This window comes from Toxotes jaculatrix, chromosome 21, assembly GCF_017976425.1.
Source record: "Toxotes jaculatrix isolate fToxJac2 chromosome 21, fToxJac2.pri, whole genome shotgun sequence".
Lineage (NCBI taxonomy): Eukaryota > Metazoa > Chordata > Actinopteri > Toxotidae > Toxotes > Toxotes jaculatrix.
The window spans coordinates 16,397,398-16,419,321 of NC_054414.1; the positions used below are offsets into that span (position 1 = coordinate 16,397,398).

At 41.0% G+C, this 21,924-nt stretch overlaps 1 protein-coding gene across 1 annotated transcript in view; it reads left to right on the forward strand.

The window, feature by feature from the left end:
• The first annotated feature begins 9,769 nt into the window (after positions 1 to 9,769).
• The window catches only part of sdk2b (sidekick cell adhesion molecule 2b), a 71,024-nt gene continuing 58,869 nt past the window's right edge, over positions 9,770 to 21,924 (forward strand). Inside the window, exon 1 of the mRNA XM_041029515.1 lies at positions 9,770 to 9,864. Within this exon, the coding sequence (XP_040885449.1) occupies positions 9,785 to 9,864 (80 nt within the window). The 5' untranslated portion in view covers positions 9,770 to 9,784. The remainder of the gene's footprint in view (positions 9,865 to 21,924) is intronic.

The following is a 21,924-nucleotide window of genomic DNA, read 5'->3' on the forward strand; positions in this document are numbered from 1 at the left end:
GTCCCCTTAACTACTGCACTTATGTTCCTTCCAGCTGCTACATTTTGGATCACCAAACACTTATAAATAGGTAGGCAGCTGAGGCAATCAGAGGGGAAAGGAAAGCAAGGGGTAAACCAGCCATGATTACTATGAGAGAACACGGCAGGAGGTCAAAGAAAAATGTATGGCAGAAGGTAAGAAGGAGCTAATTGGCTTGCTGAACAGTGAAACCAGCCCCATCCATTCCCTTTGGCTTTATTTAGACATGCCCTTCATTAGGTGAGTACAAAGGGGACAGAGCAATGATCACATTTATCCCTGGGAGCGGGGGGGCCTTACAGTGTGTGTGTGTGTGTGTGAGTGAGTGTGTGAGTGTGTGCATGTGTTTATGTTTGCATGTGTCACTAGGGGACGGGGGGTCTCCTTGTTTATATGTATATGCCTTTGTCTCAGTGTGAACGTCAGACGATGAGCAGAAAGCCGCCACCAGAGACAGGGATGAGATGGATGAGGTGGGCGACGTGTGTGCGCATGCAGCTCTGTTTGTGTGGAGACTTTGTCAAGATCTCAGCAGCGTTCTGTGTGTGTGCGTGCGTGTGTGTGTGTGCAGGAAAAACCTTCACTAGTGACTGTCTACCTGCTGTTTGCATTTAAACACACCTGGCTCCACAAAGATACACTGACTGATGGATGCACGCACATTCTTATACATGCTGTATATATGCAAACGCAGAGGCAGACAAATACATGGTAATGCACGCACACAAAGACAGTCAGCAAACACACACAAATTAATGCATGGAATTCATCATCTAGGGTGAATTTTATGTCATTGTCATAAAAGACACAAGCATCTAAAAGACACAAAGAGGAGAGATGCCAAATTTGGTTGAAGAAGAGACAAAAAAAAAGCAATATCAGAAAGAAACCAGTGTTAAAACAACATTTATTGAGGCATGTAGACTCCCACTTTTATCCAGCAAACAGCTGCTATGTGGCAATAACAAAACTGACTAAAAAGCCCATTCTAGTACATTAAAAGCCTTCTAACAAGGCCATGAAGTGGAATTGTTTCCTGCTGTACTCCAGAGTGAACAAGTGCTGAATTGGGAGAGATGCTGGATAATGGCCTCCCCTTCAAACTACCTCAGCTATCAAATGCTCCGCGTACTGACCTTCACTAATCATCTTCGCTAAGTGGCAATTTAGACAATTATCCCCCAATTTCTCTTTTAAAGCAACTACTCTTTTAAATGAATTCATGTTTTCCAGATCAATGTGCCCAGGCTCATCTTGGGGAGATTTTAAAAAGGCTTAAAGGTCCAATCTGTAACTTTTTTTGACCATAGTAATAACAGATCTGGGTTTAAGTTAAAATTTTGGTGCTTGAGTGTTTCTCAACAGATGATAATTGGAAATATAGGTCTCTTTAACCACCATGTTTACAAAGAGTGCTGATTAGATTACATTACATTAGATTTAACTTGAATGTGAAATCTCATACTTAACCTTGGAAACAGTTTGACAGAAAACAAAACCAAAAATTCTTAACACGTTTGCTTACTAATTTGTTCATGTTTTGTGTTTGCAAAATTCGAGGACATATTATAGACAAACAGATGCAGTGCTTTTCATTTTCATCGTTCAATACCCCTTGATGTTAATTTTCTTTTCAATCTAACGTAGTGTAGACAAAAAGACTGGCAAATCTACAGTCACACATTAGTTGAACTGCAGCCATGAACACTGTCTCTTGAGTCATTTCCTCGTTTGTGCTCTGATATATATATATTTTTTTATCCTTTCAGTAGCAGAATGTTGAGAGTTTCAAATGTGAAAGTTAAACACATACTTACATTTTAATGAACTGAGCCATGCATGTTTACATGTGTGCATTAATTCCCACATACACTGACCTGTTATTGTGTAATTACTGACAGGAATTTGTGTATTTCAGGCAGGCTCAAGTTGTCTCTGTAACATAAATCAAACATACCCTTTGCAGAAAGGCAGTGCCCACTCTGCCCACGCTTGCTCTCCCAGTGCTGCTGCATCCACCTGACTCTGCTTCAGTCCCCTTCCTGGGGGAATTGCTATTTGGCATCTCTCCAAATATCAGTGATATTTGCACAGAGCATTGTGTTTGTGCAGAGTACTAATACTGTGTCCAGATAATAAGAAATCCTTTCCACGTGATTTGCCTGACTGAAATGTAATGAATGGTGGCCAAGATGAGTGTGAAATATGTTCTTCTGTGCCTGACATTTCATCATTACACGAGCAAGACTCTCTTAAATTTCATTCTCACACCGAGCAGTGCCCGCATGGGCAGTTATGAAGTTCAACTGACAATTTGGCAAACACCTCATATACAATACCTGTGCTGTGCATTTACTTTCCACTCATTGTAGTCTACAGAGGAAGTGAGCAGTAAGAAGAGTAGTCTCCTCTTTTCTCTTCCTGTCTATGATTCCCCTGCTGTAACCTGCCCATACATTATTGAGCACTGAAGAACATTGTTCCACAGCGTTAATTTTTCAGCAGGCCAGGGGTGGACTACAGACACACCCCATCCCTGAGCCGTGGGTTAGACAGGTCACTGATGCATACCGTCTTGTGTAGTTGTGTGTAGTTGTGTGTGTGTGGGGGGGGGGGGGGGGGGGGGGTGGCTGTGTGTTTGGTCATTTATTTCTTCTGACTGCACTTATTTCCTCATACTCCACCACTAGAGCTAAGTCAGAAACAAAAGCCTAAAACTCTTTCATAACATCACACAGTAACCACTTGTGTTCCTCAAACACTTACACCATTTTAAATTACCCAATTACCATTTACTTTACCCGATGTAAAAAAATTCTTCTGACATAAATTCCTATAAAATCTTACAGTACATTGAATTTTGGAAGGAAGATGTGGGTTTTAATCCTGTGTGTTTTAGTGCACGTGGACCTCAGTGGAGCATAGCGAAGGTTATCTGCAGGGATGTTTCATGCAGGATTTTGAGCCGCATGATCCTGGCACATGAGAAGCTTCTCTGCTTTATTGTGTCCCACAATACAGGAATTGATTTTCCTCCATAAACATAATAATAGCATAATATGCTCAGCGTGCTGTGCTTCACACTACACCACTAAGGAGATTTTTTTTTTTTTTTCTGGATCTTGAGGGAAATTAAACCAGCTTGCTCCTGAGCAAGCAAAGACACACACACACATTCCTAAACACACATACAAAAATTTGCATGTGGAGGAAACAGGCAATTACACTAAAGTAACAGGAATGGTGAAGCATGTATTTGCATACATTAAATCATATTTTCTTTCATTTTTATAGTAGCCTACATAATCTTTCCCACACCTGTGTCCTAAAACTTTTTTTTTCTTTGTGTAGCTCTGTTTCAGTGCGTTAGCTGCTTAGTCTAGCTTTGCAAGTCATTATTGGAGCATTGCTGTGGGGTAAGTGATAAAAGTAAGCATGCAAGCTGAGAGCTTAGCCTTTCATGGCTAAAGGTTAGCTCTTAGATTTACGACTGCTGTCCCTCTTTGCCCAGGCTGTTTAAAGGGGTAGACACTTTTAATGTTTGAGCTGCTCAGATTGATTGCAGCCAGACTCTGCTGTCTTATCCCTACAGTGGAGCAGATGACAACTGCGACGAGGAGAGAAATATGAGTAATATGAGTTTTCAGGCTTCTGAAAATTCCGATTTTCAATCTCTGTGCCAAACAAGTTTAGCTTTCCAGCTTGTCATGACTTCAGAACAAAGTCATGCATTTTGCATACAGTGGATTTCACTATTTGATGCAAGACTGATACTTTCTATAGGAAATGTGCTGAAATTCATCTTTTACAGTTAAATATAATTTACAATACAGAGAGTATCTAGTTGTTAACTTTTTGCTAGAAACAAGAAAAGAAAAAGCTGTTTCATTAGTACATTGTAAGCAAAATATTCTACAAATAATGATGGTTAATAATTTATTATTGAAAAAACATCCAATGTACTAAAAAAGTAAGGCCCCTGTCAGTCACAGACCCTTAGAATCACCCTTACTCTCCTCCCTCCTGCCTGCTGAAGTCATGAGAGGAGAGCAGGCCAGCAAGCGTGGAGATTAGTGGCCAGCAGCATGGTCTCATGGGAAATGCAGTGCTACAGGCGAGGAGGAGGAGGCGTCACTGAGCCATGAATGGAACAAAAAGGGCCAACAGTAATACGCTGGAGACATGCCAAAAGCTGTGTGCTACAGCAAAACGTTCCATACATGCACATATATGTGCACATAAATACGTGCATGTATGGAACGTTTTTTAGTGAAATGCACATGAAATGTGCATGTTTGTGAACAGAGCAGTGAACAACTGATTTGTTCTGTATAATCCGTCTGTGATACACTGTGTGTGTGTGTGTGTGTGTGTGTGTGTGTGTGTGTGTGTGTGTGTGTGTGTGTGTGTGTGTGTGTGTGTGTGTGTGTGTGTGCGTGTGTGTGTGTGTGGACAGAGGCTAGTGGAAATCAGCAGCTGGCCTTGGTTTGAGTGTCTCTTAGGGATGAGTAAAATATCAGTCAGCACGCACACACACACACACGACTGCCAAACCACTCTCACACAAACAACAGATCCACACACAAAATGTACAGTTCTGTGCTGACATACATACACTGGCACATTTTGGAGCTCCTCCATTTTCCATCCTGCACACACACACACTCAAACACACACAGACTCAGCAAGAGAGCCAGACCAGTGTGCTAAATAAAGACAGACAGTAGAACAGATTTTCACACCCAGCGGGGCCATTAGCAGCTCAGTTAGACCACCAGCAAACTTCCATCCTCATCAGCATCACAAACACACACATCCAGACACCCGCCATCAAAAACATGACACATGCACACACACATATTATGTAGAAATAAACAAATCAACTGCACACTCATACAGGTATCCTTGTGCCGGAGCTTGTGTGTGTGAATATGTAGGGCCCCCAGGCTGCAGCTGAAATATGTATGCTGTGTCCGGGAGTGCTGGGCCCCTGAGGATTGAGTTAGGAGGGAGGTTGCTACTCATGGCTGCTACTGCAGCACCACAGCTGGAAAGTAGCCCTGTGTGTGTGTCAGCTGCCTGACTTATCTGTGAGAACTCAGTGGTGTGTCCTTCACTAGGCTCACTAAGGCCTGGAAAAGGTGTCATCGCTACAGAGGGCGAGCTCTCAGAGACATTGAGAAATACACAGGTGTTTTTAATGAAAAGGTGCATGAAAATTATAAGAGAATTTTTCCCTGACAATGGACAAGGTACACAAGTTATTGAACAGGTAAAAGTAATTCAGCACATCTAGCCACCATCTCCTTCAGTTCAGCGTGTTTTTAATCAGCATGAAAAAAAAAAATCCAGGGACGATCCAGAGTACAGCATCAAACAACCTTCAACCTTTGTCTGAGGTCATGGATACGTTGTCATGCAAAAGCGTTATAAAATCAGTCATTTGAATTGTGAAATGGTCCACCTGAAGTCAGAAAGCAAAGTGCACAAACACTAATGAAGTGCAAGATTTCATGGTTCAGATGCGATTAAAACATCATAGAATGTATGAATATTTCCTTTAGTTTAACCATAAGTTTTAGTTTAGTTTTTTTTTTCTTTAAAATGTGCTCGTCTTGTTGCATGTGCTCCTATTTTTTCCGAAAGATTTCCATTATATTTTCCATCAATACTCTGTGACATTAGAGCTGAAAAATTGAAGCTGGTAAAGAGAATTTAAAGGTTTGTTTTGACCTTTTTACGTTCAGTATTTGGATAGAAATAGGAGAAATGCCCCATACTACAGCACTTGTTATTTTAGAAATGAACTCTTCAAGTTCTTCTCAATTATGAATTCTCACCTCAGGGCAGGCATTTGTACCTGGCACTGTTCTCATTAATGAGAAAGCTGATTTAATTGACTGTGTGCTGCAGACTAGGCTGTGAGCGTCCGTCTGACACACTAACCTGCACGTATACATGAACACACACACATGCCCCAGCTTTGAGTCAACCTGGGCTGTGTCTCCAGGGAGCGTCCTCTGGCATGAGCTGTGCTGTATGCAAATGAGGAGCCTCTATCACACAATGATTGCATTGTATTGCACAGGAAACAGACAGCCGCATAGTCGAAGCTCAGGTTGGCTGAGGTTTGTCTGTTTGTGGTTGTAGTAGTATACAGTATACACTTCACTTATGTGGTCTGGTCTCCAGTGGCTGGTAATGTCTCCTGTAGGTGATTAAATTCTTAATTCACTTAACAGTAAACAGCCGTCATCACCTTCTGACACCCTGAAGTATTTTTGCCTCAGAAAAGTGCCAACTGCACGTTAAACATTTATACTGTGACAGCTAAAACTCCCTCTGAGATAAAATCACCTAATTTTCAGAAAAGATAATTAGTTTCTTATCATCCTCATGTCGTGCTGTTACATCGCTTAAGTGCTGTTGATGAATGTAAAGAATATATAGCCGGAAGGTAAATTAACCTGAACTTTGAGAAGACAAAGGAAAATGAATGCACGTTTCCATCCAGTGCTGTTACCTGAATATTAGGAGCTGGTTCATCATGATAAACAGCTGGTGGCACTCATTCTCCGGTCGGGTGCCATTAAAATCAGAATCAATCATCAATCAATTGCAGAATTGTAATTGATGTTTTTCTTTTTTTTTTTTTTTGTTTCCTCTTGTTTTGTTTGGTATTTAAGCTGCATTAGTTCCTGCTGCACTCATATTTTTAGCTTTTATCACTGTGAGAGGTCTGCTCGTAGATCAGCTTAAATAATGTGTGAGATATGAAATACGGTGAAAAAGTTAATAAAAAAATAATGAAAATAATCAGTAGTTGCAGTTCCATAAGCCATTATGTCCGCATATGTCCCCAGAGTGTTTTTCTCCTGCTGCGTGTGCTGATTCCTCCGTTAGATATCACTGATGAGCTCTCATGGACTTCCTAATGAGAGCAACTACTAGAGATACTCATCAGTGATCAATGTTTTCTTTGGCCTCGCACCTTCCTGTGGGTGAATGAGTATCTGTGTGTGGGTGATACTATAAGCAAGCTGGCGTTTTGTTTGCATATCCCCTCTCTCCCTGCATTGCTGCCTGTCTCTTTCCACTCTTCTCCTGCCTCCCTCCTCTTTCCCCTCCTCCCCCCCCCTCATTCTCTTTTATCTCCCCATCGTAGATAAAAGCGAAGCGCACATCGCCAGGGAACAATTAGTCTCGGCCATCTCAAATCACTATTGCACATCTCAATCTCCCTCATTTTTGCAGCCTATCTTCCTCTGTGCCAGGCATAGCGTTAACCCACACTGCTTTGGGAGATGTCCAGGCAATCCAACTCTAAAGGCACCTCACAGTCTATTTTACATGTTATCTCTATTTTGCATCTGTTAAGCCCTCTGCCTGCCATGCTGCTCTCTCATATCATTTTCACTTGTTTTTCTCTTATTTCACATAAACAAAAACTTTTCCTTTTTCTTCTGGTTTGTTGTGTATTCGCTCTCAGCACTCAGACAGGCTTCACTCCACTTTAGCCGTCATCAGCTTTCTGCTGTTTATGTATCTGCTGTGTGGAGGCTTTCCTCATGTTTCACTAGCTTAAAGAATCAGATTCTAACAGAACACGGTGCAGCCAGGATGGCAAGAGGCATAATTTGGAACTTGAAAATGCTAGGTGGTAATATGAGTTGAATCTGACAGATCAATACGGCGTGGAGCTTTTCTGAGTCTCCTCTCTCTTCTCATATTTGTTATAAATGTTTATTCATGGCGCCCGGCCTACGGGCTGGTGCTGTGCTCAGGTTAACAAAAGTCGGAAGTCAGTCAAGTTAATAAATATGCATCAGGGAGGTGCTGGAACTTATGAATATTCATTCTTGACTTATTGAGATATGACATTCGCTTTTGAACTGCAAACAACTGCTGTTCATATGTTCGTAATTTCTCTTGATTTTCTTCATATTGTAGCCTTTCTCTGTGTGATGATTTATCACCTTGGATTTGTTTTTTGTTAAGGTGAAAATATTTCTACTTATACATTCAACAAATAATTTCAGAGTTCCTCAACATAACTTAATAGAGTAGTATTTGAATTTGCTATGTGGTTTTCTGGAGTAACATGATTAGCCATCAGCCTCTTTCATAACATCTCTGAAAAATATGCATGGTTGGAAGTTCATCTGCTGTAGCTAAAATAATAGTCTCGCACAACAGTCCTACTATAAGTGCTGCCTTCATGAATGTGTGCTTTAAATAGGTGTTGACTCAGGTTTATGGTCATTTTGGAGGCTGTAGTTTGCAGAGCTGTTTGTACTATAGAAAAAAAACTGTGTCTAATATTGTTTTCCACAGTACTGATCAGTGAGGGTAGCCTAAATATTACAAAATTATAAGCAAGAATTGCCATAACTCACGCTACACTAGTAGTATTAATACTGCTCTTGAATGAGAGTGAAAGTGAAAAGCTTGTAAATCATCCCACTCTGTTTCATCCTTATTTTCCTAACCATTCCTTCACTCTTATCTGTCTACCTCCAGTGGATTTGTTGAGCCGAAATAGAAGAACTAAATATCAGCACTATAGATCATTTTGACAGTTTAATTTCAATGCCTGATTATCAGTCAATTTGATAATTATATTGTCCAACCATCCAATTAATGTGTTCTATATTTACAATGATCATCAAGTAAGCTCTCCATTTTTGCATCATTTATCAAGGGTGAAATATTAGAACCACACGGGACCTTGACAGTTTTTGTGTGAGGCTTCTGGATTGAGATATAAAAATCAATGTGTGTCTTTTGCCACGTTCAATATGTGCATTACCCTGTGGAGAAGTTGTCGCTGGCCTTCCTCAATCCATTCCTTCACAGTCAACGGAGCGTATTCAAGAACACAGAAAGAGCGAAAGACAGAGCGAAACAGAGTGGAGGCGAACGAATGATGAAAGGATTTCATGCCTCCTCCTCGCCTTTACTGCTCTCCTGTCTGCTCTGTCTAGCTGGGAGGAAAGTGGTGTGCTGTGCCAATGAGTTACTGACACACAAATACACAGAGTAGGAGATGCAGGACCAATCCTTCATGACTTGATGCCTCTGCTTCCTCTTCCCTGTTAGCCAGACATCTCTGACACTACCAGAGCAAGTCAAGATCACCTCACGCAGGCAGCAGTGCCTCGCATGAGATTAGGTAGCTCCGAATGGGACACGTTCAAATAGGGTTTTCCATCTGGAGTGAGGCAGCTTGGTGTTTACATGCCAGTGTTAATCAGATACAGCCAAGTTTGCTTTGTCTTAGATAAGATCCTAGCATCTGACCGTCTGCAATCTGCTACAGTCAGTTGCCTCCCTGTGCAAGTCTTCCCGTTTGAATGGTTTCCAGTAGTTTGGCAACTCTATGTTAACTCGTCTCTGCCTAAATATCACAGTGAAAGTTAATTTCAAGTGAAGTAAATTTGCTTGTTTCTCCTTTATCCCTAAAGCTCACACTTTTTTTCCTGTCATTCTTTTGTCTGTGTTTTCATGTGCACATTTGTGCCTCTGGGTTCATGCATGTGTGTGGGATTTAGGAGTGGGCGTTTTTACATTCGAATGCTTTTGAGGTATTTTGCATTCGTTCGGTTCAACAGCAAAAAGTTTCATTGGAAAATACAATAAAATAAAAAACTTAAATTAAAAACTTTGTTGTTTATTCTTCACAGATGACGTGCCTCCCTATTTCAAGACAGAGCCGGTGCGTAGTCAGCTCCATCTGGAACGCAACAGGCTGGTGCTAACCTGCATGGCTGAAGGGAGCTGGCCACTGGAGTTTAAATGGATCCACAACAGCACAGAGTTAACTCGCTTCTCCCTGGAGTACAGGTGAGTGCAAACTGAATAAGTGAATAAGAGAGAGGGCGTGAGAGAGATGTATTACTGAGTGAATGATTGATTCAGTGAGTAACTTATTACAATAAATGGGACAGAGGGTTTAAAGCAGCCATATTTGCCCCAGCAGCCTGTACTGTCATACAAAGCCAATACACAGTATACATACTTTGAGTTGGTGTATCACTTTTTGACATGTGCTATATTGCATAAAAATTATTTAGCTAAATATGTAATTTCAGAGAAAACAGTGTCTACTTTGCTTTAACTACAAAACTAGCTAAAAACATTTTTTTAGATCTTGTGTGATAATGATATTTTAAGATAAAATATTCTGACTAAAAAGACAGACATGTAAAATCAAAGCTCAGAACTTAAAATCCCTTTTTTCACATTTACTATTTCTATTTCTTGTTATTGCTCTCTGTCTCTGCAGGGCAGTATAGAAATTCTGTCTGTGCGTTTATTCAACACAGCCAATTATAGTTTCAGTATCGGAGTAACCCACTAAATAAAGAAATAGCTTCCGCTGTTTTGCTTTGTCCCTCTTTTTCACTTCTGCCTCTCTCCTTTCCCCTCGTGGTTCTGTGACCTCCATCACTCTCTCTGGAGAGGCAGCGAAAAAGCGAAAGGCGTGAATGAGGGTTAGGGCAGGAGATAAACCGTCTTTAATGGTAACTGGAAGATCCTAATCATGTGGCAAACATTGCTCTTATCTCAGAGAGCAGTGTGTCTGCACTGAGTGTTTCTGTGTGTCTGTGTGTGTACGCAGACAGCGGTGTAAATGAAGCTCCAGAGGATTGAAAGAAAGTTCGTTCACACACACTTTGCTGATCTTAGCTGAACTGTTGTGTTCATACGTGAGAAAGAGAGTGCATGTGAAGACAACAGAGGGTGAACGTACAAGCAATATCAGCCTTGTTGATGGAGCTGGGCTTTTCTCCTGACAGTCTCTGGAGACAGATAAGACCAGAGTGGGAACAGGGGGGTAAGAAGGGCAGAAGTGACACACGAATGCTAGAACAATTGATCAGAATGGACTGTACTTGAGAATAACACTGTCTGTTGGAGCCTCAGGGCCCCTTAGACTGTGTTATTGGGTGAGTGATTGAGTGATAGAATGGGTGATTAAACAAGTGGCCAGGCACAAAGCTGTGCCTGTGTGTGTGAGTGAGTTTGTGTATACGGTTTAAAAGCATGTCTGAAGACGTGCAGAAAACTTTGTCGTTTTCCTAAATCAACATATTTATACAGCCAGTATTGAGTATTCAGCAACAGTGTTTAATTGTGCAGCCATATGTGATGTAAGTGAAAAAATAAATTGATTTTTAAAAATTACATGATTCAAAATTCAACCTAGGACATGTCATCAGTGATGTCCTGAAGTCATCGGATGTTTCGGGTCTTTCGACATCATGCACCCTCGCTCAGGCAACCCGTGGGTCTGATCAACCCTGGCTTGTGTCCCAGCAGCATTGGCCCACGGATCACTCTTCCTGATCCAGAGCCATCTGGAGGCCGCCTCCTCAGCCTCCATGTATGACCAGATGGCTTTCCTTTTTGCAGCCCTAGCAATCCCAAGTAGAGTGATGAATCCATGCCTTGAAATAACCTGGTAGGCCAGATTTGTCTACTGTGGTGTCCCAGCAGCATTGGCCCACGGATCACTCCTCCTGATCCAGAACCATCTGGAGGCCCTATCTGCAGCCTCCATGGTGATTTCTTGATGGCTTTCCTTTTTGCAGCCTCAGAGATCCCAAGTAGAGTGTAGACCTTGCACAGTGAGCTCCAGCAAAGTCTCTACACCCCACTTCAGTAGGCTCACAGCATGTCCTCCAGCCTCTTCTCCGGCACCACTCCACCAGCTTTTGGTACTTGGACCATTCATTTGCCTCTCCCATACGGTCCTCCAAGGGAGCTGTCAGCTCCATTACAAGCACTTTCTTTGAAGAGGCTGATAATAGCACCACATCTGACCTCAACAAAATTGTCGTAACATGGTCCAGGAACTTGAGCTGCCTCCCCAAGTCAACTTGCAGCTCCTAGTCCAATGCAGAGGTGAGCAGACCAGCAGCTGGTCAGCTTTGAAAAAGGCAGTGTTACCAGTGTTATCAGTCAAAAACCCAGTTCACCTCCTGGCTCTCTCTCTCTCCTCTGGTTCCTGTGCAGCTCTGCTCTGTGCAGAGTCATGAGCTTTTTCTTTATGCTGTTACCGAGCTCATCCAGTGGTGGTTTCTCCTCCTCATGTGCTACTTTGCTACTGTCTTGCCAGAGTCCCAAGCTCTAGCCATGGTCGATCTTGCCTGTCCTTCGGTTCATGGTGTAGTTGACTCTGGTGGTCTCTGGTGGCCGTACCTTTGTCAAACTGGCGCCACTCTCTGTGCAGGTTTCTGGTGATCCCTTGATCCAACGCTGTTGAACCACATTTCTGGGAGCCAAGAAGCTCAGTATTCGAAGATCCTGGGCTCCGTGGGTTGTCTCTGGGGCACCTTTTAGGTTCTTCTGTTTTACCTTATATGAGTGCAATTCTTTTGCTTTGTTTTGGTTACTGTGTCAGCACCAACTTTTGCCGGCAGGCTGGATCGGCTCAACTGCTACGCAGTGCAACATACCCTCTTTTTAATATTGAGGACTGACTCCTACCCATCTGAATTTTGGGATATAGCTTCTTCAATAAAGTGAAGTCAGAGAACCATTAGTAGTGAAGCCTGTCCTGCGCAAAGCCAAAACACTAACAAACAAGGCGATAGCATCAAATCAAATAGTTGGTGTGGGTATGCAGTCTTCCTCAATTCTCGAGTCAGCCTTTCTCTGTGCCAGTAGAGAATTTGAGCAGAGCAGACCCCCATATTAATGAGGTTATGGTAGAGGTCCCCAGTGCTGAGTGCTGTTTTAAATATTGACACCATGCGACTTGACCTTGTGTCCTCTGGCAACCGATCAATACTGCAAGGTATGTGCGTTTGCTGGCATTACTATTCAACGTGTAGCTCTGTGTGTGTGTGAGAGAGTGTGCTGGAAGAGGAGAGAGTGGCACAGTTTTATTAGTGATCTGCTGTGGGGGGGGTGCCACTCTTGGGAGAGAACAGGCTCAGCATTGACTGCTGTCAGATAACGGCAACATCACCTCCATACCATCCGAGTGCCAGCCAGCCTCACACACATGTATTCGCACATGTATTCACACCATTTGGCCAGCATCCTCCTTTCTTTGTTCCCAAATCATCATTTAAAAGATTTATCTCCAAATTAAAATTCAACTTAATTAAGATTGAAGATTATATCCAATACAATTAAGGATTTTCCAACCCATCAGCCATAGAATTATCCTGCACACAATGCTTTAGTAGATCAGTTGGTCTATAAATACACAGCGTAGCACTACAGCTTTCTATCACATGGCCAAAACCTCAGGGGCGATTACCTGGCACGCCACCAGTCTTCATGCTGCCAATTAACCTAGAAACTTAATAAAGAGACTTAATTATTAATCAAACCTCAAGAGTCATTTTTGTTTGTCAACTGGTTCTTGGCTGGGTTGGTGGAGTGTGGCCGCTGTTTCCTGTAGGGAACAGTAAACTTTTCTCCAATTTTCATATTGTAATGAGTTGGACAGACAGAAATTATTTAAAAAAAAAAAAAGGATTTAACAAAGGCAGAAAAAAGAAGTAGATGTAATCTAATCAGCAGTCAGTCACAGAAGATAATGAAATAGTATTATGAAGAAGACATGACAGCCCCAGCATCAGGAGTTCATTCTGATTGACTTTTCATCTCTGTGTACTTACTGTCCCTTGTTGTTGTCAGTTTTTGAGGAGTGAAAATGAGTTTTTCTTACAATGCGATCATAATAAAAGAAATGCTTTCTTGGTCAACTCTGCTTTTCACAATCAAGGCAGAAAAAAAAAGCCTAAAAAATGAGATTAACATTTTGACAGTTAGCATAATAGAGTGTCACAATGGTCTCTTCAGTAATGACTGGTCTCTGCAAAATGTAATGTTGTGTTCAGAAATAAGCCAGTGCAAGCACGTTTGTATTGTGTAGAAAAACATGTACAAGTGCTAGATAGGTACTATAGATAAATATAGATCAAGTTGCGGTCATGTCTTTCCTGAAAATTCCCACTCCATCTTCACACTCTTGAGCTCCCTCTCGTACTTCTTCTTCGGTCATTCTTTCTCCCTCAGTTTAATCCACTCATACGTGGACTACCACTGAGCATCCATATTTTTTTTAAACAGATATAATTTCATGGTAGCTCTGAACAAATTAACACAAGTTCAATACAATATTATTCCATGTCTGGAGGGAAGAGATGACAAGCTCAGCTTGCTAACTAGAAAAACAGGGGAAAGTGGCAGTAGATCAACAACACGTTTTCTGTATGCATGTTTGCAGAATGATATCTCCCCGTGGACACCACTCACCAACAGATATTCTGATGATGCAATACACGATTGAGTTTCAAACCCGTAGTAACAAACTTAACTTAAAACAGGATGGGGTATTGTTCTGTTTTCTGTTTTTTTTTTCTTAATGTTTACTCATTCCAACTCTTGCCATATAATCTCAGTAAGAAGAGAAACCAAATTATGTTGAAAGCAAAAACCACCTTTATTTTCAGCCAAATTGGCTGCCATAAAGAGTAATTTGCCATAAACAATTCCCAAAACGAGAACAAAATTGGACACTGTTAGAATGTCTTCCTTTCATATTTTTCTTTTTGCATTCTCCAGAAATAAGTTAAACACACAGCCAAAATAGTTTGCTCGTTAGCAAGCTGCAGCCACTTGGACGTCCCGTGTGTGTGTTGATCAGGAGGAGGGTTAGGAAGGTGCATGCGTGGAAAAAGAAATAGGATGAGAAATAAAGCATCGAATAAGACATTGAGATGCAAATGTGCCCGTTTACTCACTTTCGATGTCATTTTCCAAATTTAATCTTCCCTGTATATTTTCTCCAGCTCGCCTCACAAATCCATGCATTTCTCTTACTGCTGCTGCTGTCGCTCACTTCCACCGTTTCATCAGGTTAAGTTAAATTCAAAAATATTATTTCCTTTGAAGCAGTTTGTGGCACCCCTTCTCTAATTACTCTATATGCATTTACTCCACATCTGCAATTTCTACTCTTCAAGGTCCTTCCGTGCGGCTGCCAAGAGCATTTAAATTGTATTAAATGAAAAATAAATGAAATAAATAATAAAACACGTAGAGCCACTTCACTGCATGAAATGACAGTGTCCTTGATAAAACTACGTGGCAATATATATTCATGTTCCATAGTAGGTAGTCGATTTTAACAAAAAATGTCCACTCTTCAAGCAACAGAAATTGATAATGTTTAACTAAACGGATTATTTGATTTAATTAGATTTTTTAATTTTTTCACCATCTCAGTTCTTATGATATCAGAGATATTCTTGTGATGGAGAAAGAATAGCAGCAACATCAACAATTACAGGCAGAAAACTTGTTTGCACTCGGGTCTGTATTTGAAAAACATCATGTGAGAGACTGGCAGGGCTTGGACATAGCCAGTCAGCCAGCATCTCTCTCAGGACGACCTTAATGGATTCCTATCTGTAACTAAAAATGTCCATTTTCTATCTCCCTGGCATTCTCCTCCACAGCCCCCAGATACAATAGATTTTTTTTTTTTTTTTTTAACCTTCTCGCTACTCCCTTGCCATCGCTCACTCCTTGTTTTCTGTGGTGGAGTGGAGTGAGTGAGTCAGAAAGTGCAACTGAGAGAGCAAGAGAGAGAGAGAGAAAACAGACAGCATTTGTTTTCTTATGCGCATGTATTGTGTTTGTGTATGAGTGCGTGTGTCTGAATGAGTTTAAGGGTCACTGTGCTGTCAGCAGGTACGACTGCTTCTCTAATGGGTCATCCACAGCCAGCATTATGAAACATTTCTGTATAAGCACAAGGTGTTGTGATTACATTAACGGCTAGTATTCAACTGTTCACATTAAAATATTTTTCACCAACACCATGAATACTTGAGAATGTCCTGTTTAAAAGGGTATATTATGTGTAGTTTTGCTTCGTACTTATGCCTGTGTTGACACAGTGTGGTATTATTTTTGCATAATGTTGTGTTTATAGTTTGACACGATATGATAGAAACGTACTGGTGAGGTTCCCAAACATTTAGTGCTGACCTACATTTTAAGGCTGATGGCAGGGATGCTGTCGGTGCTGGTGTCTGCAGGCTCCTGTCCGATTTAAACAGACCCACACGATATTCCAAAAGCAAAATCATACAGTATCATACAGTCATTACAGTACACCACCTGTGTCACAGAACAGATAGAGAAGTGCTGCAGTGAAAACCTAAATCTGACTGATCATCACCTGACGATATATATACTATGGAAGAAAGAAATCATTGTTAAGTAATACATTTTCCAAGTGACAAAATGTTAATCCTGAATAAATCTGTAAAATATTCACAAACAATGCTTTCAAATAACATCAGAATGTTTTTAAATGTAATGTTAATAGTTTTATAATATTAAAAGGAAGAAAAAAGGCCTTTAGGGAGAAGTTAGAAATGCTCCTTTTTGTCTAAGGTGGCTGGTGGGGCGGGTCAGTGTGTGTGATTGACAGCAGCTGGCAGGCTGAGCTCCAGTATAGATCTTTTGTACGGCAGCAGGAGAACAATCAGGACCAAGCAAACAAACTTTAGCCTAGAAGTGCTTTAGCTTAGAAGGCCTGAGCAGATTGTGTTGTTAGCAGTGGTATTGAAGAGTTAGGATCAGACCAGCATCTAAACTAGCTAATTAGCTATCCAGCCTGCCAACTGATGTTAGGAGTGCACCCCTCCAACCCCCCCCCCCTCGAATGTTTGTTTGGTGGCTTGTTCAACAGGTGCAGGACAAAGGCATGTGTTCGTGTTTGTAAGTTGGATTAGAAGGAGAGTAATGTGTGTGTTGTGGCTGCAGTGTTGTGTAGCAGGCTGTCTGGTTGTTTGTGTGATCATCAAACAAATTTGCCATTTACACAGATGAAGATTCCAATGAATTAACGCATAAGAGGGGGTGCCACCATGAAACAAACAAAAAAAAAAAAAAAAAAAAAATATATATATATATATATATATAAATTTCTCCCTGAGACATGTGATTTACAGACCAGTATGTTGTAGCAGATGAAAATGATGCAATTTAAATTCAGTGGGACTTTTCAACATTTAACTGCAACCACAAGCTTTCCCTAACCTTAACCAATGTGCTTTTGTTGCCTAGACCTAACCACACGAGACTTAGGATGCTAACCCCAGTAATCCTAAAGTATTGCAGTTTGATACCCAGCTCTGCAGTAAGTGGCTCAAACTGCAGCACCAACTACTTCAGGCTTCATCCGAGCAGATGCACAGGCTTTTGGCACATATGTGTGATACAACAGGCTTTTGTGTCTATATTTCATTCAACATTCAACACTGAACCACTGTTGGCCATCAGAGATTCCTCGTTGCCCTGAAGACAATATAGCAAAGTCTGTGCAACTCATGGGCAGTTGGCTTTTACAAGAATCATGGCTGATGAATTGTAGTGAGAACATAATAATAAAACAGACAAATCAATATATAGAAAGGAGTGACAAAATACAGCTGGCAATAGTTTGTGCAATAGTTTGTCTCCATCAGATAGTTGTCCATCTGTTTTATCCTCAGGAAAGATATGTGGAGGCTGTCCCTCTTGGCTTGTAGACGAATTACCCAATATTGATTTCCAGTAGCTTAAGCCAGAAGTCCCCATTACCTGTCATGTGTTGTATGTGGTGGGTATTAACAGGAGAGAACGAGATCAGAATGAAGACTCTCATCCTGTAGAATTTAGAAGACATCACAATACGTGATTCAATACACTTTCAGAGGACACCTCCTCAAAATATATTGTATATTATTGATTTTCTTTGGAAAATGAGGCACCACTTTCAGAGATATCACCTGTAGCTCTGTGAAGAGCTGGAACTGTGTGGTCAATTTTGTGTCAATGTATTTGTCACTTCACTTGTTGCTTTCTGTACTTTAAGTCATGATATGCACAGCACAAGCATATCATCATCCTATCACGCTAATTACACGCATCAATCCATCATGAAGCATCAAATAAATAAGTAATTAGGCTGTCAAAAGTAATAATTTGCCGCCTCTATTTCTTTTGTTTATGTGGCACTGAATGTATTACAAGCTGTTGAAGTCATAAAAGTGTCCCACAATGCCGAGAGCGAACTCATTAACGAAAGTAAAGTGACATCAAACTGTTGTAAGAGGGTAATGACCTTTTCGTAAACTGCAAACAATAACATAGGATAAAAAAAGGCATCATTACAAGTGAGCCGTGACACACTGTGGCATCCGTCTGCTTCTATAATGGGCTTTAAAAATAATTGTTGCATGGCGTGGTATACTGCAAACACACACGTTTAGATCAGGTTTGACATAATTTGCTGTGTTTAGCAGAGACATTAGATGAGCCCAAGTGACAGGAAAAATCTTTAAAACGCTACTAAATGCACTGATGCTAGGGATAAAAGATGTGAATGTCATGACATGCTCCTCTCAGATTTATGAGGCTTTATAATGTATCGTGATTTACTTTCATGCAGTTCAGGTATAATTACAATGTCCTTGTGATGTGTGTGTATGAGGGTTTATACTGCATAACTAGCAATTTAAGTAAAATGTTATTGGAGCTAACCTTGGGCACAGGTATGATGTTATTATAAGAACAGTCACTATAAAGTGCACTGCAGCCATCTTCAATCAAGGATTATAGTTTTGCCAATCATATCCTACCACCCCTACATCCTTCCCTCCCTTTTTGTCTATCCTTTCGTCTTTTCATTCTTTCATCCTTTCTCACACTCTCTGCTTTCCTCCCTCTCAGCCCACTTCATACCCAGTCCTCTCTTTCTCACGTCCCTCTATCCATCTCCCTGCCACTCCTCCATCTAATCATTTCTCCTGAGTGGGGCTAATTAAAGGGGATCTGACGGAGTGCGCTGACCACAGGAACATCAATCAATCTCTGTCCAACACCGCGAGCCCCCGCTGACTCCCCCAACCTGCTGCCAACACGCAGCTCTGCAAAGGTTAATTGTATTCATTATATAAGGGACAGAGCAAAAGAGGGAGACAGTGAGAGAGAGAGAGAGAGAGAGAGAGAGAATACTGTCTAAAGTCACCCTGAAGATTCTGGCTTTAGGGTGAATTCTCAGTAGGCCTCAGTGGGGTTAAACTTGGAGTGCCAACACCACCTGTCAGCTACTTCTCTCTTAATGTCTGAGTTTTCTCCACCCAAAGTGTGATGTGACTGGATTTTTTGTCTCTCCCTTCCCTTACACATCATTCCATCATTTATTCACCTCATCTCCCTTCCATCTCTGCATAACACATATACGTAATTGTATTAATTTAGTTGATGGAACATATGAAAAGAGTCACACATCATTAATAGAGCCTCCTGATTAGTTGATTAAGCCTTAACAGACTTTGGGCTAAAACTCATTTAATCCTTCAGGTCCAACTGACGCTGCCGCTAATGAGGTTTGATACTGCTTCATTTTTTGTTATAGATATTAACAGCCTTCCAACACACCCGACCATTTGTTATTGCAGTACTATTTCCATTTGTTAGCAGCTGCTTCCAAAGCAAAGAGGCAACTTTCAAGGCACAACACAGGAGAAACTTTGCTTTGATCTGATGTTAATAATCTGGCTCATTAGATGATAATCAGACTAAATCACCGTTTTGTTTCACGTTAATCGCTGAGCCTGATATTAAGTTCAATTTAGCCATTTTTGGTTTGAGAAAGAGGGTTGTTTAGTTTTGCATTGAACAATAAACAGCAGCGAGTAACATATCTGCCCCGGCAGTTTTCTGCCGAGACAGAAGCTGTTGTTACCGGGAGTAGTTAGCTTTTCACAATGAGTTTAAGAAAAATGCAGGTTCGAGAGTTGTTATTTGGGTTAATCAATTGCCAACAACCTGCAGAGCTGTGTCAATTTCATTCAGGCTTGTCACCACTGTGGTGGCCATTTTTCACTGTTTTCCATGGATCTGCCAGAAGCAGACATCAATGAGTGCACCAGGCCTATCTGAATCTGTCCTCCTGTAAAAAATGAGCCCATAGGTCATCTGTGCAAGTTGATTATTACAACCCATATGTGTGTTTTATTGAGTTTCCGTAGTAATTATGACTGGAGCAAAAGAGGAAGTTCAGTGGTATTGTATATAGTGCAACAAAGTCCGCATTAGGAGGAGGTTGGGATGGATGGAAATGTCACACGGGATGCTACTCTTCTGTTCCCGTGTAAAACTGATCAGCAGTGTTGTTTCTTTTACCTGCGACTGTTCCACAACCTTAAGTGCCCGCTGCTGCTTTAAAGCAGGATTTTTTTGTCAGCTTGATCAAAATCACAAAATGACTTCAAAAGATATTCTTGTTCTCTGTGGACAGGTTTATTTAAATATTTAGATTTCACATTAGGTTTCATTCAATAAAATATGTCTTTGGTTAGCTAATTTTACACAACACCTCTTAGAAAGTATCATTTCGTTTTGCCTCTTTTTGTCTTTAGCCTTTGTCTGTGAAAACTTTTGCCTAAATTGAATTCAGTATATACATTTGTAGTGTACTACAGAGCAGTCAAGAGGAATATGCAACATCATGCACAAATAGTAGTGGTTATTTTAGAGGAACAGTTGTTGTGTGACTGCCTAGCTCTCACTTTTAGCATTATTGTTGCAAGTAGCCAAACTTTCCTGCAAACAGCTTGTTGAAAGCACTTCTGAACTCCTGAATTGCTCTCTTTTACTTCTCTTTCATTCACTTGCACATTTATTCATGCAAAAAAAAACCTCTTGAAAGTAAAGGTTAAATCACAAAAAACTTTTCAAACAAATTGCATGTGGTTACTGTAGAAACCAGTACATCCCGTCGCTGAAGGTTACACTCAGACATCCTGCCTGGCAGCGCGCTAAGCACTCTTCAGCACATATCATGCAGGAAAGTGACAGTAAAGATGGCAAGCACGCTCCTGGTGGCAACTGTTTCACCTCCCACAAGAAGTATTTGTTTTGACAAGAATATGTTGTGCTGGAGAGACTCGAATTAAACACGTACATTTTGGTGTACGCTAATTCACAACTTCTACATGTTGTGATGCCATCTAACATGCTGTTAGAGACTGTCTATGCAACCACTTTAACAGTTGGCTGCTCCATGTATCTCCCACTGCACCACCATTTATTAGTTATTGGAAGGCTGTTCAGAAGCCTGGCGTTCTGAGCAGCCCGGATGCCTGATCTCTGAAATTAATCACTTGAATGACTCAAAACACACAAAATCCACTATGTATCCTGGTGCAATTGAACTCATCTTTTATAGACATACCCTGGTGTATTGCAGATACTGAAAAGACACACACTCAAACACACATTGATCCCTAATGAGCATCTATACGAGTCTCTTCCTTGAAGCTTGTTCGTTCACAGCTGATGATTTCTAACAGTGGAACCTAAAAGCTGTTATGACTTGAGATCATGGCAGCGTCCTGGCTGAATCACTCTCCGTTAGCACCCTTCTTTCTTTCTTCAAGAGCTAATGTCAAAGTCATAGTCAGCTTTATTGTCAAATACCATATGTACAGGTCATACACAGGCTTTGAAATTGCAGATACTGACATTTTATATGTTACACAATTGAAAAAACTATACTTTTCCATACTGAAAGTGTAACTTATAATCATTACAGTGTGTTAAAATTTTCTGCCAGTGCTTTTTTGCTTTAGTTAAAGCGTTACCAGACCATTTTATACCACCATATTTGTATCACCAGATGTGGCATCAAGTCGGTGGTTAGTCTTCACATTACTGTCCCTGATACACAGCAGCTGTATAAAATATATGTTACGGTGCCTCCAAATGGCCGGGAGGCAGTACTGCCACCACAGCTGGACGGTGAAGTCAAGGTCACGGAGAGAGTGTCAACTGCTGGAGACATACAGCTTCAACCTTTGTCCCAAGGGATTTTGTGGA